Source organism: Emydura macquarii, unplaced genomic scaffold (assembly GCF_026122565.2).
Source record: "Emydura macquarii macquarii isolate MOO-44397 ecotype Brisbane River unplaced genomic scaffold, CSIRO-AGI_Emac_v2 contig_1253, whole genome shotgun sequence".
NCBI lineage: Eukaryota > Metazoa > Chordata > Testudines > Chelidae > Emydura > Emydura macquarii.
The window spans coordinates 31864083-31881526 of NW_027131390.1; the positions used below are offsets into that span (position 1 = coordinate 31864083).

The window sequence follows — 17444 nt, forward strand, 5'->3', positions numbered from 1 at the left end:
ACATTGTGTGGATGTTTTCAGAGAATTATACACAATGACTCTAACATGTTTCATGAGTGGTAACAGCTAACTTAGATCCCATAATTTTATATGTATAGTTTGAATTACGTTTTCCAATGTGCATTACTTTGCATTTATCAACATTGAATTTCATCTGGCATTTTGTTGCCTAGTCACCCAGTTTTGTGAGATCCCTTTGTAACTCTTAGTTAAATCCGAAGGACACTTTGAATACTCAACAACTTCATCAGGAAGACCAAGTTCCATATGGTGATACTCGGATCAATCAGCCCTTCCCTTCCCCAAGGGCTTGATCCGCAGCTCTGGATATGAAGGATGTGTACTTCCATATCAATATATATACATGGTCCACTGCAAGTTTCTTCACTTCTGTGTGGGTGGCAGATTACAATTTCAGAATTGTCCCCTTTGGCTTCACCATGGCCCTGAAGATCTTCACCAAGGTCTTTGCAGTAGTTGTATTTCCATGTGTTCAGAAAAGCATATGTTGCATGTACATGAATACTGGAGATGGGCTGAGCATGTTCTAAGGGTTATATCGGACAGATATGGCTTCAGTGATTAATAACTACTGATTCCTTCCAGCCCTCATTAAAATGAGAAAAGGTATCTACCTCTGCCTAGCCTAAAAAAGGATCTAAGTAGTAAAGACAGTAAGAAAATGGTTCACATCATGGGAGACATTTTGTCTAAGGTCAGCCAAGGTCAGGAGTTCCTCTCGCCAGTAAAAGCAACTATACAAAATAAGATGGCTAAATGTTAATCACCTAGAGCAATCCTCAAACTGCTGAAGTATAAAACCCCTTTCTCCCTCCCAACCTAGCTAAAAAAAAAACTTCAAGTTACAAAGCAGGATCACTGCTTTTCTATGTAAAGTACTTTTACCTCAAGGTATAAACTATACATTGTTTTCCCTGTAAATCAAATATATTGTGAACAATCCATATTTCACCCCAAATTATAATCTACATGTTTGCCTTGTGAGTCAGAGCTACATCTGATTGTTTGTGGAAAAGGCCTCTTGTTCTATTTTAAGCCAAAAATAAGATGAAATGCTTACGTCAATCAAAGAATGTGTAGAGTATGTCCCCTCAGTTTAGAAGATAAGGATTTTGTTGGTTTTCATTGTAAATAACAGGTGCACTCCAAAAGTAACAGGAATCATCTGGCAAAAGGAAAAAGGAATACTAAAAAATATAAACCTGGGTTTAACTTCAGGATATTAAGATAAATTGCTTAAAAGGAGGAGATCTCAATTGACAGTAGGGGGCAAATAATGAAATGCAGTCCTTGAAACAAATCCCACTTTAAAAACCTCCAATAAGAAAAGGATTGAAGAAATTTGTTATACACCATCACCACTCCCTTTCTGGATCAGTCCATCCAAACTGTAATAAGAGATTACTAACCTGTAATTGGATGTTCTTCAAGATGTATGGCCCCTATTTATATTCCAAATTCAGGTGTGCATGTGTGCCATGCACAGGAGCCAAAAGTTTTTAGCAGCAGTGTCCATTGTCCCTCATGTACATCGGACATTGCCTTGTGCTCCAGGTGCGGTTATAAGAAACTGTGCGGGGCGATGTACCCTGAATCACCCTCTTACTGCTGAATAGGGCTGTCTGCAGCAGAGAGGATGGAGGGTGGATATTGGAATACAAATAGGGGTGTCACATCTCCAAGAACCTCCAGTTACAGGTAAGTAACCTCCTCCTCTTCGAGTGATATTCCTGATCTATATTCCAAACGCAGGTGAGTATCAACCAGCAGTGGCATACCGAGGCCAGGGGAGGCGGGCTGGCCCTTCACAACACAGAGGCAGGAGATTCAGGAGGCTCTGAGGGGCACCCCTCACTGCCTCCCCCTCATGACACATCGTGAAGGGCCGGCCCATTCCCCCTCCCCAGGCCGGAGGTGTGGCTGCCCCATCCAAGCTAGCACCGGGCTGCAGCAGGAGACGGGGATGCCATGCAGGGGGGAAGTGTGGGGAGAGGAGCGTGGCAGAGCCAAGTCTGCATGTGCGACCGCCACCCCTCCCAACCTCACCCCCCTCCACAGGTACAGATCCCCTCTTCTCTGGGGCAGCTGGGGGCTGGTGCTAGGCCCCCTCCTGCCCTGTGTGTGGGGGGAGAGGGGCATGAGGCCTGGGCAGGACGCAAATGTAGGCTTGACTGCTGGGCGCCAGAGTCCCTTGGTATGCCACTGTCAAGCAGCGATCAACGTCGAGGTGGGTCCGAGGATGTGAGAGGTATTGCTGCCAGCAGGACAGCCCGGCCGTGGTCATGTCTTTGGCTGCCCCCTGGTCAGTGGGGTAGCGGACAGTGAAGTTATGTATGGAGCACCAGGTCATGGCAAATGTCATGTCAGGGGACATCCGCCAGGGAGTCAAAGGTGGTCACTTGCACCCTTGTGGAATGGGCCATAATTCTGCCAGGCCATGTGGTGTTGGGACTATGCATAACAGTTCGTGATGCAGGTAGAGTGCGCTGTGCCCCTTGATTGATCCGCAATGGCTACAAGAAGGCGTGGAGAGGTGCGGAACCATGGGTTCTATCTAGGTAGAACACAAGTGCATGGTGGATGTTCAAGGAGTGCAGAGTTCTGTCCACGGGAGTAGCGTGCGGTTTAGTATAGAACACCAGAAAATGGATCTACTGGTTGAGGTGGAGCTTCGAGACTACTTTCAGGAGAAAGTTTGGGTGAAGGTGTAACGAAACTTTGCCCTTATGGAAGACCATATATGGGGGGTCAGCCATCCTGGCTGCCAGTTTGCTGACCCACCTCACCTAAGTGATGGCCATGAGGAAGATGACCTTCATGCATAAGTGTGAGAGGGAGCATTTGGCCAAGGGCTTGAAGAAAGATCAGGTGAGGGCAGAGAGCACAAGACTGAGTCAGTTTAAGGACCAGTGGGAAGCTGTTTGTTAACCCGTTCAGAAATCAGGTGGTGGTAGGGGGAGTAAACACCAAGCGTCTGTCCATGGTAGGAGGAAGACACTAAGAGCTGCCAGGTGGACTTGGACAGAGCTAAGAGTGAGGCCTGAGCTCTTCAGTTCTAACAGGTAGTCTAGGATGATGGGGATAAGGACATCCTTGAGGGGAAGATGGTGGTGTTGCATCCAGGAGGTGGAATGCTTCCATTTCACTGCCTGGCACATCCATGTGGAATTTAATGTGCTGTGCATAAGAATGCACAACACTGGTGTCGAGCAGGCATTGTCTATATACGATCCTCATTCAAACCTCAGGCCATCAATAGAAAGTCTGTGATGTCGTACTGCCCTGGTCCTTGATGAGGTTGGCAGATTGGGGTGGCAGATTAGGGGGCAGGCGGAGAGTCTGATTAGATCTGGAAATGGCAACTGTCGAGGCCAGAATGGGGCTACTAGGAGGATCGTGGCCTGGTCACAGTGGATCTTGCACAGAATCTGGGGGAGAAGGCGAAGGGGGGAAAGGCATATCGAAGACCACCTTGCCACGGAAGCAGAAGAGCATCACCCTGGGAATTGCAGCCCCTGGCACCCTGACGAAGTAGAGGGGAAACGTGTGGTTTTCAAGAGTGGAGAAAAGGTCCCAGCAAGGATTACCTAAGCACAGCAGATGGAACAAAGAGTGGTGTCATGGAGGTCCCACTTGTGATTGAGGTACCAGGTCTGGCTGAGCACATCTGCCAGGGAGTTCTGCAGTATGCCTCATGGAATATGATGTTGTGGTGGAGACACCAGTTCCAAAGGCAGATGGATTCAGTGCAAAGTGATCGGTACCTTGTGCCTCGTAGCACCTTGGCAGGATTGGCCCATCAGGTGAGAGAGGTGTGGACTAGACAGGGGACAGGGTGGCATCCACATAATGGATGTGAGGCCTACAGACCGATAGGAACCATAATTGTTGACAGTGCACGTGCAGGCGGGCATTCGGCATCACAGGGTGCAGCCCCCCATGTGGCTGAGGAGGTAGAGACAGCTGTGCATTATAGTGAGTGGGTTGCAATGTAGGTTCACCACGAGGGTTGTCAGGGCAGCAAAACGATATGCCAGGAGGAAGGCCCCAGCTGCCACAGAATCTAAGCATGCCCCGATGAAATGGATTGCCTGCGTTGAAACAAGCACCAATTTCTCCTCATTTACACCAACACTTAGAGACGCAACAAGCGAGCAGAGATAGAGGACAGCCGATATTATTTCAGCAACGGTTGGTGCCACCAGGAACCAGGCATCTAAAGAAGGAAACACGGGGTACCCCAGTGGTGTGGTGGTATACATCAGTGTAAGGGTGTCAAGTCACAGAACCTGAAAAAGATACAGAGCTATTCTGCTGTCTCTCACTGTACAGTTACTCTGCTGCCTGTCTCTTGCACCCAGGGACAGATTGGTCCTGTTAATTCCAACCCAGAAGTATAAAAGGGTCTCTGTGATGTATTGACAGAGAAAACTCTAGGAACAGCCAACTTGGGTTGAAGTTGTGCATTTTGTTCGTTAGTAAAAGCAAACCACAAAAAGAGGTAAGCTAGAACCATCTCTAGAATTTGAATACAATGCTCCGTAGTGTACTCCGTAGTGTACCTGCCGCTGCTTAAAATCAGATTAAAAAAAAAAAATTGGTCACTGTTTTATTGCTATTCTATTTAATGTGTATTTTTGTCTCTTACTTGCCTCTCAGTATATTATATGGACATTAGGCAATGAAACCATTTACTGATGCTTGAGTGATGTAGCATCACAGTTAATAAACAATCAAAAGCAAGGAGTTCCATCACTAGCATTCTGATTTGAACAATCATATTACCAGCATTGTTGGGAAAGGTGATAGGTTAGTTTCACATAGGAGAAAAAGTAATTTTTAATGGATATTTCACGTGACAGATGGTGCATCAAATATTTACTTAAAAAGTCGTTGACAATGTTCATATCTTCAACTATCATGTATAAAAGTTTTAATTCACTAACTGTTTTTGGTGAGGTTTTAAAACTATATAAAATAGGCTAGTGGAAATGAAATTAACTAACACAGCTTACCGATAATGGGTCTTCAAAAAAAAAAAAAAAAAGAATTCTAATCAGCTCTTTAGTGTGTGGATTTGGTATCCTCAGCTAGAGGGTCATAAATATGTTAATACAGCTAGTCAAAAAAAGTGGAGATTTGTAACTACTGAGTATTGGACACAAAATTCCTCCTCAGTACATTTTATATATCACTTTCCTCGCCCACTTTAGATTTTTCCACCAATATTTAGACAGAGTATCATTTGGAATTCATAAAACTTAAACAAGAGCTGCATACAGATATTTTTTTCAGATTACTTTGAATTCATATTGTTGATGAGTGATGCATGTAGACTTAATGAAAGTCACCCATACACATACACATTCATATACAGACAGTACAATCAATTCACTCAAACACTTCTGTATAAGTAAACCTTAGCGAAAAACAAACACACACACATTTCACATGCAAACTAAGTTCTCTGAAATGTGTACTCCTCCCCACTCCTCCCCACTGTCAGAGCCAGAAGAATTCCAACCCCGTTTCTCTCTGCTTTTGTATTGCTTCTTTATTTGAGGCCTCACATTTCAACTCTTCCCTTTTCAGACTGTGTGGGTTACTTTTTTGGAGCCCATAAGCTCAGCTCCCTGAGGTGCTGCTGTTGAGAAACATGAGCACCCAGCAAAGGGGATAATCATATTCTGAAGGAACTGAGTGTGATGCCATCTTCTGTGTTGTAATGCTTTAATGTTCGCTTTTTCTCCGAACAGTTACATAATGGACAAATACTGTGTAGTTAAGTTTGGAAGGATTAGATTTTTATTGGTAAATATTGATTTCACCATACAGACGCACATTGATGACAAATATTTCCATCAATGATTATCAAAATTTAGATAGTCGAGGAAAGAAAAATACTGCTTGAGAACTTGTTAAGGTTTGATATGGGGATATTACTTGTGTGATGTTGACTGTTTGGTTATAAATCTTTAACATTTTGAACTCAACATCTATCATTGAATAATTGTCTGATCCTACCCTGTTTTGCGCACACTCCCCATAATTTCCTACAACTGGGAAAATTTAAATCTATAAAAATAAAAAATGCTTTAAACCCATAATTTTGTGCAATTTTGAACATTTAAATACATATAAATTGAAAAATATCTTATCCATTGAAATTATTAAAAAAAAAAAAAAATTGCATTGTGCCAAGCCTAGCTATAGCTGATAAAATAAAATTAATTTAGACATAAAAGCCACTAAATACTTTTAAAACTATGGTTAAGATATTCAAACATTGGGAATTCTTAAATAAAGGGTTATTAGAATTGGTTCCAAGCACTTGCATAAGAATTGCCCATCTGATATGTTCATAGTCTGGTTTTTTTTTTTCTGGATTCTAGAGAGGATAATAGAAATAACAATACAACGTAATGCCATTCCTACTTGTATATAAAAATGAAAATCATGCTCTTCCTGTGCATGCGCAGGACAAGCATCCATATGAGCACCCAAGGGAATTGGTGACGGTACTTGTGCTATGGCCAAAGCTTCCCATTTCTATAAGAAGGTGGTTCTTTAAGTATGTGTCATCGTGGATCCCACAGTAGCTGCCCATGTACTTCATGTTGATAAGATCAGATTTTTTTTTTTAAATAGTAGTGTCTGGTGGGGCTACGTGCCGTTCCACCTTAAGTCTCCTTGGGAGGGAATGAATAGATCGAGAGAGAGGAGACCATGGTCATTCTCATTGGCCCCTGTTGGCTGAGGCAGTTTTTGCTCACAGGCCTGTTCAGAGCAGGAAAACATTTCCTAAAAGGACATGCTTATCTAAATAGAAGAGTTTCTTTATGGGTTGCCCAACATGGTCTGAATACAGTCCAAACCTCAATAGTGAAAGTCCTCAACTATTTGTTACACTAGAAACTTCAGTAACTCCATTAAAGGCCACCAAACAGCAATTTTAGCTTACCATCTGCCTTTACAGTTGTACTTGGGCCTTCTCACCCCTTAGTATATCAAAGTTTCTCAAAAGACCTTCTCACACTTATTCACGAGCCAGAGAAACTTCTGCCTGAGACCTCAGTTTAGTTCTCTTGAGGCTCGTGGAGCCTCTGTTTGAGCCTCTTAGAATACCACATTCACCATTACACTGTTACATTAGTGTCCCTAGGGTCTTCAGCCAGTAGGGAGAGTGAGCTTCAGGCTCGCTTGGTTAAACTACCTTAGGGTACACAGTGGTGCTAAAGCCTTAAATGAAAGTTAAAGTTACAGTAGGCATTCTCATGCCACTTGGTTTTGTTTAGAACAAGAACAAAAGAATGGCACATAAAGAAATGTATATACAAGTGTGTAGACTCATGGTTCTGTGTCTTAAAATGTAATTAGGTGAAAGTCTGTGCTGTTCTATAGGTGTAATTGATAAAGGGGGGAGGAATAGTAGAAAATGGCTGAGAACTTCAATTATGTGGTAACAATCTGAGATTCCCAGTGATGACTGAAACTGGTGATATTTAAAACAAAAGGATGTCTCAGCTGTGGTTGGCACCTGCTTCCATCACTTCACACTGGCACTACATACATTTTAAGCTTCAGAGGGACACACAGACACAGTAATTATCTTGGAAGCTTATTATATAGATTCTTTCCAATTTTGGCAAAATTCTCAAAATAAATACTAATATAAGAGGCATTCTGATTAGAACAATACAAATCCAGTGATGCAAGAAACAAATATAGCAGAGACTTATAAATAATTATGGTGGAACTCATGAACATACTGTAGCAGAAATATTTGTGTACATTTTGCTCTGTAACTCAGAGACTAAGAACCATGCAGTGCAGCAGTTGCCGGGAAACCTACTTTCTTTGTAATAAAAAAGAGAGGTTAATTTCTAGTACATAAATTAGTGTTGTGAGTGAATGACTATAAATCTGCACACTTTTTTTATGTCTATTACAAAGGGCTGTAGTTGCTCCCTTTTTGCATGGATAATCTAGTAGATGGAAAAAAGCAAGTCTGCAACTTCATTGAACATATGTATGGATTATGATCAAGATTCATAGACAAATAAAACATTGTATCTATACTGGAGCTGGAAGGTGTAATATCCAGGTGGCATAGACATGTCCTATACTAAAAGTGAAGTGTACCTATGGCTGTAGAGGGGCTAATCAAATGAGTACATACCTAGGGATGCACTGTACTGCCATTTAAAATTTGGTTGGCTGGTGTGGGTCTGGAATTAGAGGATCTTGGAGAACATTACTACTTTTTCCCCTAGTCTTATCCATGGGACCAACATGAGATTAACCAAGCTGTAAAGGGGTAAAACTGGTTCTCTGCTAAATCCTGGGTGGTTTGGGACTGTTTGGGCAGAGCTTCTTGTGGAACAGAAAGGCTTATGATGTTGCAGGCAATCTGCTCATTGCAGTCCAGGATGTACATAAGAGTGTCACTGTTTCCATTGCATGACTCCAGGGCCAGGATCCCTATGCATAGGTCTATAGCAGGGGTAGTCCATTATTTTTTTGTTAAGGTCCAAATGTCTTGTTCCAGTGAAAATAATAAAAAAAGATTTTGAGGTCTGTTCAAAAGTGTTTGACAGTCCAGATTTGACCCATGGTCTGCCTATCGATTACCCCGATCTAAAGTTTTGAGCTCTTAATCCAGCCCTTCCCACTGTCTGTGTGATATAATTTATGATGATTGATGGTATTTAAAATGGAAAATTTATTACAAAAATATCTTGGATAAAATGAAAACACAGTCAAGCTTTCTAATTCACAGTTCGAGGCAAGCATTCTAAATCTTTTGCCTTAGAGTTCAGCAGAGGCTGTGATATATCCAAATTACGTTTTTACGGGTGCAAAACAGAGAAATATCTTAATAATCAAAGTGAGGAACTGGATTTTCACTCTATCAGCCTGTGTAACTAAATCATTTAGAACATGGGTTTTGTGTACAAGTCAATATTTAAATATGGCAGCTGGATGATGCTAACTCAGTTATAACCATTTAAGTTACTAATTAACAGCTCTATGAATACCCCACTGATAAAAATACCTTATACTTCTGGAATGCATTTAGTTAATCAACTTTTTTTTCTTGTTTTAAAATGTTACGTCATTAGTTCACTTGTGGCTGGATTTTAACTTATGTTATGTGGGATGCTTCTCTGTTTTTTCTCCCTTCGCTCCCCCTATCCTGCCCCGGCCACTTAATATAATGTCAAAAATATGGTTGATTTTTTTATTACTGGCCCAGCCCAGATGTCTGACTTAAACCTTATTTGCAAGGATTATGTAATTCAGTATATTGCAATGTCAAATTCGGATCTTAATTCTTAGGTTCCCAAACTGAGGTCTAAATGACCTTGCTGGTCATTTGTGGAGAGCTGGTTGGGCCACGTAATGCTGAGTTCTCCTCCTTATTTCGAGACACTAAGCTGAATTAAGACAGTCAAAATTCTTTAAGGTGTTTCCTAAGATGAGTTCTCTGGCTAAGCAAAGGCTATAGTTACTATTGGGATGCCCTGTGAATATGATTGAACTTCAGGGCAATAATCTGTGTAATTTTGAATGAAGGGAGGTATGTCAGAAACTCAGTATATTAAAATGTGATTAACACAGTGAAAAGGTTTGGGAATAGTGGTCTGTTGGTAACCATGTGTTTCTACGTTCTAAGTCTGACACTCCTACTGACTTGCTATCTGATCCTGGACAAATGCAGAATGGGAAAAAAAAATTGTTGAACACAGTTGTTGGATTAAGAGGCATATTGTAAATGGGAGTATAGTGCTGGAGTGTCCCGTGCTTTTGAAACTCTAATCCTATCGGATAAGCATTAGTAGTAACATGTACAATAAATATTAATGTTGATTTTGCTTATTCAGCACCCTGGAATGTGTAGGTTCTCTGACTGATGAGGGAAATGTTTATGTAATCATGGTGATAGTGAAAATGCAAAGCTATTCATTTAAATGTTAGCTATAAGGACTATTTCAGTGCAAGCAATTTTTAGTGGTGTAATATGCAGCAACTGCTTATTAAGTTAGGTAACATAGCATTTTTATTGATACAACAGAAGCCAATTAATGGCAATATTGGCCAACAATTCATGCAAAACCTTGCTAAGTATAGGGAGAAAATGTGGTCATTTTAGACAGCAATAGGGATTGGGAAATCCTTACACCTTAAAGTACAAACTATAAATTATTTTTTCGTAGATACAGTAGGTTTTAAAAACAAACATTTCTGGGTATTTGTAGATACGTGAGAACTTGTGTGTTTATTATTATCCTTCAGTAGAAATAGGTATGACATAGAAAGTGCCTGGTCAGTTCGAGTTTGTTTGTTGAGGCTTTTTTATAAAATAATAATTAAAAAAACCCTTATCCTGCTTAAATTTCAGAGTCCACTACTTCCAACTGATCAGCCTGCAGCAGGGGCTCTTCCACCCCCATCATTTCCTCTTCCAGGTGGTGTGGGCCCACCACCTCCCTTACCTAGTGGAATCCCACCCCCACCTCCACCTCCTTTGCCAGGAGGTCCACCTCCACCACCGCCTCTGTTTGGTGGGCCTCCACTACCACCGCCTCTTGGCGGCATACCTCTTCCTGCTTCAGGAGCTTCAGCATCACTGCCTTATGGAATGAAGGAAAAGAAAAAGTATAAACCTGATGTCTCCATGAAGAGAATCAACTGGTCAAAGGTACCTAAACAGTTTTTTTTTTCTTCTTTCCTTTATAAAAAAAAAAAAAAAAAAAGTCTTTCAGAGAAAAGAGGGTGAAATTTGGGGAGACTATACAAAACATTCCTCTGAGGAGTCCATCTATTTATGCTAAGACCAGGAGTTTGAACAAGGCAGCCTGAGAGTTTTGGGCAAGTGGATTGTAGCTGTAACACATTGCGCGTTACGACTTTTACTCCTCCACTTCTCCAGAAGAAAGTGTAAATACTTGGTTGTATTGGCTGTGTGCTACTTTCCAGGTAATCTTCAATAATCTGACACCGTAAGTAGTTTTAGTTCTTCACCTATTCATCTTTTTAAAAGCTGGAGATTTTTTCTGAAAGTTTTAGTAACAAAAACATTGAAAGTGAAATAAGTTGTCCAAAAGAAACAACTTTTAATATTTTTTGTGCCAATGATATATACAAGTTTATATTACCATAATGTTCTGTCTAAAGGACAAGATCTTTAAACATTCTCAGTAAAAGGAATTGGTCACGGGGTGTGGCTGTCTTGTAGCATCCCTCCTGTTGGTAGAGTGTTGCGTGGCTGGCTCTCCCTGCCTCAGTTTCTATCTCTGAGGTTGCTCTCCTCAGTTTTCCAGACACCAGCCTGGGCTTGAGCTGTGACTTAGTCCTTTGGGCAGGTGATGAACAAACTTAACTTCCTGCTGGGTAGTAAAACTCCAACTAAATGTCACAAACAAACAAAAGGTTCCTCTGAATTTCAAGGGTTTTGTTGAGCCTGTCTTCTGAGCCCTGTTCTCAGCCCTTCCTGGATTACCTTTGAGAGTCTTTTCTCCTGCTCTGATATAGAGTACTTGGCCCTCAGGTTTATTCCCCTGGTTTATCGTTCTGAGCCCCTTACTGGATCTGTGCCTTGTCTTTCCCTGTGCTGATATAGAGCCCTGGTTCCCTAGGGCAGATGCCTGTGTCAGGGCCTTTCACGGGAGTCTATGCAGTCTCTATGTTTCCTGCTCCAGATGGCTCTCATTCTTTCTTTAAGGTCCAGATGACCTTAATCTGGTCATTCATTAATCATCTGACCCTCCTTAGTCCTGCCCTCTCATGCTGGGAAGCAGGTAACTAATTAAGGTGCAGGTGTGGTTGTCTCCATCTCTCCTAAAGTGGTGAGTGACCCTGTGACAGTATAATTTTAAAATTACATTCTTGTCATTTAAGTGGAAACTTCATGAATGCTCTGTGGTTTTACTATACATTGTTAAAGTAAGTGTGATTAAGGCAAATAAACCAAGTTGTTTTCTATTTTTAGGGTACTTATATGTTTGTGCCATACATTGTGAGAGTGGTGTAATACTTGGCTAAAAAAATGATTTTCATAACTTTGTTGTGTTGCCTGTCAACAATTGCATAGAACAACCTTTAACAACACTTGTCCCATATCTGTCACTGTGAAAGATAAACCATTTCTCTAAAAAAGACGTTTACCTCACTACTGTCAATTGCAAAGTCTGTCAAATATGTTGTAAAAGCAACAGTATTACAAAACATCTTTTCTTTATTGTAAGCTTTGCAAAAAGACTTTGTGGTTCCCATCTTAACTTCACTAGTTTTAGCTACCTATTTCTGAATAGGTTCATTTTTGCATTTCATTTCCTAGTATCTGAGTATACATATACAAAGTATACATCATAATTAAAGCCCTACTTCAATCATGGGATGATTGTCAAATAATTGCAGGTAAGTTGCAGACAAGACATGGAAAATTGCAGAAAAGAAATAATGGATCTTTATTAATTGGAGTAATTTGGAAAAGCTGGAGAAGATCTGTTTAAGAAAAAGTTTGGTGGAACAATATAAACACTGAAGTATTACATTATGCCTCCTAATTTTTTTGATAACCAGATATTTGCTGCAACTGTGCTACAGTCATTAATGTGTGGGGCTGACAGCGGGAGCCCCAGCCGCCCTGCGGGGGCTGACAAAATTATGTTGGAAGCCTAATATTGCAGGATCCGCAATATCAGAAATTAAGTTGGGCCTTAAGTATTATACCAATCACTTGAATTTTAGATATAGTTACAATATTTAGGTAAATACAATCTTTCATATTTTGTTTGATTGATGGGGAAATACAAGAACAACTCATTGATTTTATCTACACATTAAATCATTACATAGTAATGTAGAGATGAAATTCACCTTAATTTTAAGTATAATCATGAAGAGGAAATAAGAAAAAAAACAGGGAGAGAATGGTTGTGTGTAAACCTTTAGAGCAGAAATAATCCATTCTGTGGACTTCTCAGAAAATGGCTTGAATGCTTTTAGCATGCTTCTTAGGTCTGCAGAGTGCTTAGAGTCCATGTATAAAATCTGATGTTGTTTTGTGTACTGGGAATGCTGTCATATGCACCATAATGATACTCAGTAAATTACAACTCTCTTTCTCTATTGTAGGGTAATCATAATTAGTCCACATCATACTTATTGTTGAGATTCAAATAGAAGAAGTTATGAAAAAGTGTTGAGCTGGAGGATGAACGTTGTTATGAAAAATGGGCTCAGGCTGTTATGCAGTTGAGACTGAAAAGTTGTTTGCAGCTGGAGATATAAACATTCATCTAACCAAGCAGTAGAATATATGTATGCCCTCTAAATTACTTCTGGGCTGTTTTTTTGGGGGTATAAAAGTTATTCCATAGTCAGTGCTGATCTCTGGAGCCACGGCATCACCCCCCATCTAGAAGAAAGTGCTGAAGACTGTGCAGTCATCAAAATGGGATAGGTGTGGACAGGGCATATCCCTCTTGTACTTAACAATACCATGCTTTCACTAAGAGCAGCCAGTGTTTCAGTACATGAAAGATACTGCAAGCTGTGACAGTATAGCCAGTGGTGCACAGTGGGGTATGGGTTGTCAGAATCAACTTTTGGAGTTGAAAGATTTACAAGAACAATTTTAACTGGACAGTAATTTTCCATACTAAACAATTCAATAGCAGTATGCTCAATAGTGGCCTACTGTCACAAATCTATCAGGCTACAAAAGCAGCCCCAAAATAGAACATGTCAGTGGATAACCAAAAGAGTTCCTTCGTTGGCCGCATTCCCAGTCACACTTTAGTGATGGGGAGACAAATAGTCACATTTACAACCCAGCTCTCCAGTTGCTTCCTTTGTGTAATCAGATACAGTGGGAAATCTTCAGTTACATGCATATGCTATGTAGGTAGTCTTGCAGTTATAGCTCTCTATAGGGACTAAAGAGATGTTGGTTCATTTCTGCCAGATTTCCTCTGTGACTATGATCTAGTTATTTAATCCTCATGCCTTAGTTCTTAATCTGTATAATGGTAATGGTCCATGTTCAATACCTTGCTGAATCAGGTCCCTCCTGAAGTATTTGTCCACTGCTCCAGGAACAAAACTAGCCTGGAGCCCCTATCCGCACACATGGAGTTAATTGGTTGAATGCATGATCTCAAGGATGTTCAGACTACAAAGTAAGGTTAACTTTCATTCCACTGCAAATATGGGATGATATGAAATGAAATTACTTCTTCCTTCTGGAAGGAGGACCAAATTGGGCCATTGTATATCATTGTAATATTTTCAGTTCTGTGACAAGTTCCGCTAAGGTTTAAAAAACAAAAAGGTCCAGTAGGCTGAGATGGTTATACGGTACTTCAAAATATTTGAGTGGAAATATTTATATTATTAATTTATATAATTGATAACATGAGAATAAGTTTCTATTTATTTACCATCCTCGATGGTTTGCCAAAAGAGAGAGGGTGCTTGGAGTTGTTAAAAATAATTCTGAAATATATGTAGCAGTTACCAAATTTAATTGGGGTCGACTGCTTTGATTTAAAAGAATCAAGCTCAAAATAAAAAAAAATAAGCATTTCCTTTTATGTTTTATTTTCATTTTACTCAGTAACTATCTTGAAATACATTTTAACCTTTCTTAAAAATGTTCCTTTTTCTTACCTTTTCTGTACTTTTATGGTTAAATAAATGTCATTGTGTGAAAGTGTAAATGGTTATGTGATCATTCTCATCTTTACTACAAGAAGGTGCTTTCTGGATTCCTCTTATTTACCACTTTACTCTTTCCTTTTAAGCTTCTACATTGAGTTAACCAATATCACTGTTGCAGATAGATGTATTCTTTTTATTTACAGAGTGCCAAATCACTCAGGTGTCTTGGAATATTTTATTTCAGTCCTTATAGTTCTGGGGCTGGCTATATGAGACTACTAGAGTTATGCAACACTTCCAGTCTTCTCAGGAGCGTACTAATTTAGCAGTGTTCTCCTTCCAGGCAACTTGGAATCAAGTACTTGAACCCTATCGCTTACATACTGTGTGTCATTAGACTTCTTGACTTTTGCTCACATGATTATTTTAAATAAACTTGTCATAGACACAAAAATGAGTTGAATCAAAGTACTGTAGACTGCATCTGGTAATCTAAAGTACATTTAATCTTAAATTATATTTAATTTAGAAATCCTAATGCCTTTGTTCCCCTAAATTGTTTATCCTTCTGCTAATGAAGAATTCGCTGTAAATATAGGTGGTATTGTGTGATTGCCACTGTTTGTTTCACTGGACAAACAATTGCAGTATGAACTCAACTTTTTGGTAATATTTAAATAAAAGTATCTGAAATTCAGATTATTCCTGATATCTGACAGTGATGTCACAAGGGCCAAGCAATTTTCTTCTGCTTCATCTCAGAAATATCAAATAAAAGCAATCATTCCTGCTGCTGATGCCAAAGTAGTGTCAGTGCTTGATAGTCTATCATAGAGAACAGAACAACTAGATTGCTCCTGTTATAAACGCAGAGAAAATGTAGGTATTTTATGTCTATATTAAATTCTGAGTATATTATTTTCAATGGAAGAGGTTTTTCATGGTTATCATTAACCAGTTACACAAATTATCTTTTAGAACATCTCTCATCCCTCCTCAACAGCCATTGTTAATATAAGAGGTTAATGCTATTCTTTTAAATGTGCAAATGTCTCATTTTTCTTTTTGACTGAACTCTGTCTCATTCACAGCATGAATTCCTGTGAGTTACCTTTATGCTGTTTAAAAAAATGTATCTCTTGTATGTTATCTGTTTGAAAGTTGTTGACATACCACTTGTTCTTGTATTATTAAAAAGGGCAAGTAGTGCAATATTGCCCTTCTTTATACTTTTAAATTATTTTTTGCACCTGTACCAAATAGTTTTCTTTTCCAGCATGACAGCTCCTGCTTTCCTATTACCTTGCTCTCATAGTTTAATCAAGATTAAGATTAAGACTTTGGGCTGCACTGGGGAAAGCTGAAAGGATAATAAAGAAAACAAGTGTCAAATTGATATGATGGGCTCATCTTAAAGTTAGACATTCAAACTGCAGCTCAATCCTGAACCAAAACAGAACATGTCCAGAAAAGACTAATACTTTCTTTCTGTTTCTTTCTTTTAAGAGACTTGTGTTAGTGGAGGACAAACAGATTAGGATTTAGACCAACAGTGTATTTATCCCACTGCTTAACCTGTCTCAGGGACAGCATTTTGCTGATGGTTTTATCTGGCTGTATCCAGTTTATCCAGGCTTCCCATATAGGCAGCCTGGACTTTTTTCTAGATACCTACCACATACTAATTAATGACAGACCTGGGCACTTTTCCACATTAATATTGTAGCAGTGCAACATTCTAATTTTAGAAAGTCTTTAAGCACTGCACACATGACATAGAATCATAGAAATGCAGGGCTGTCTAGTCTTTGATGCTGAAGCAGGACCAAGTACATCTAGACCATTCCTGATAGGTTTGTTTAACCTGTTCCTAAAAGCCTCCGATGACAACTATTCCACAGCCTCCCTTGGAAGCCCATTCCAGGACTTAATTATCCTTATGGTTACTAGAAAGCTTTCCCTAATATCTGACCTGAATTTTCTTCACTGCAGATTAAGCTGATCGCTTTTTTCCTGTCTTCAATGGACATAGAGCAAAATTGATCACATTTTTCTTTATAGAGCTTTTCCGTATTTGAAGACAATCAGATTCCTGCACTCCCTCATCATCTTTTTTGAGACTAAACATACCCATATTTTAAAATCATTCCTCATACATCATATTTTAAGTCTCTTATCATTTTAGTTGCTTTCTTCTGAACTCTTTAATTTGTCCACATCTTTCTTAAAGTGTGGCACCCAGAACTATACTCCATTTGAATCTTCATAAGTGCTGAGTAGAGCAGAACATTTACTGCTCTGGTCTCATATATGCCATTCCTGTTAATTAGACTATTAGACTTTTCGCTACTGGGGAGTGCATATATTTTTGTCCGATATTACGGAAGGAATCAGAAAATATCCGGGAACCCAGTGGAGTCTGTGCGGAGGAAACCAAGCTAATAACTAGTATCTCCTTCTAGCCAATGTCCAGTGCAAGTACTTGTTATGGATGGGATGCGGTGATCCTATAAAATGAATAGGAATGGGATTTAGAGAAGAGCATCCTTTATGAAAGCTAAGAAAGGAAGGTTCAGGACTACTCATGTCTTGTGCAGCGGGGAGTCAACCCCGTTGCTTTTCTTCTCCCTTAACATTTACATGAGGGGGAGGTGTCAGGGTCTCATCATTGGGCTGGCTGGGACCAGACTGGGAAGGGCGAGGGGCAAGGGATGATGGCAACTCCAGAAATAGTAGGAACAAATAAGGAAACAATG

General features: G+C 39.9%; 1 protein-coding gene across 1 annotated transcript in view; it reads left to right on the plus strand.

The window, feature by feature from the left end:
• The window catches only part of DIAPH2 (diaphanous related formin 2), a 735565-nt gene that overhangs the window by 214426 nt on the left and 503695 nt on the right, over positions 1-17444 (plus strand). The window contains 1 exon segment of the mRNA XM_067548390.1: positions 10424-10723. Coding sequence (XP_067404491.1) covers positions 10424-10723 — 300 coding nt within the window.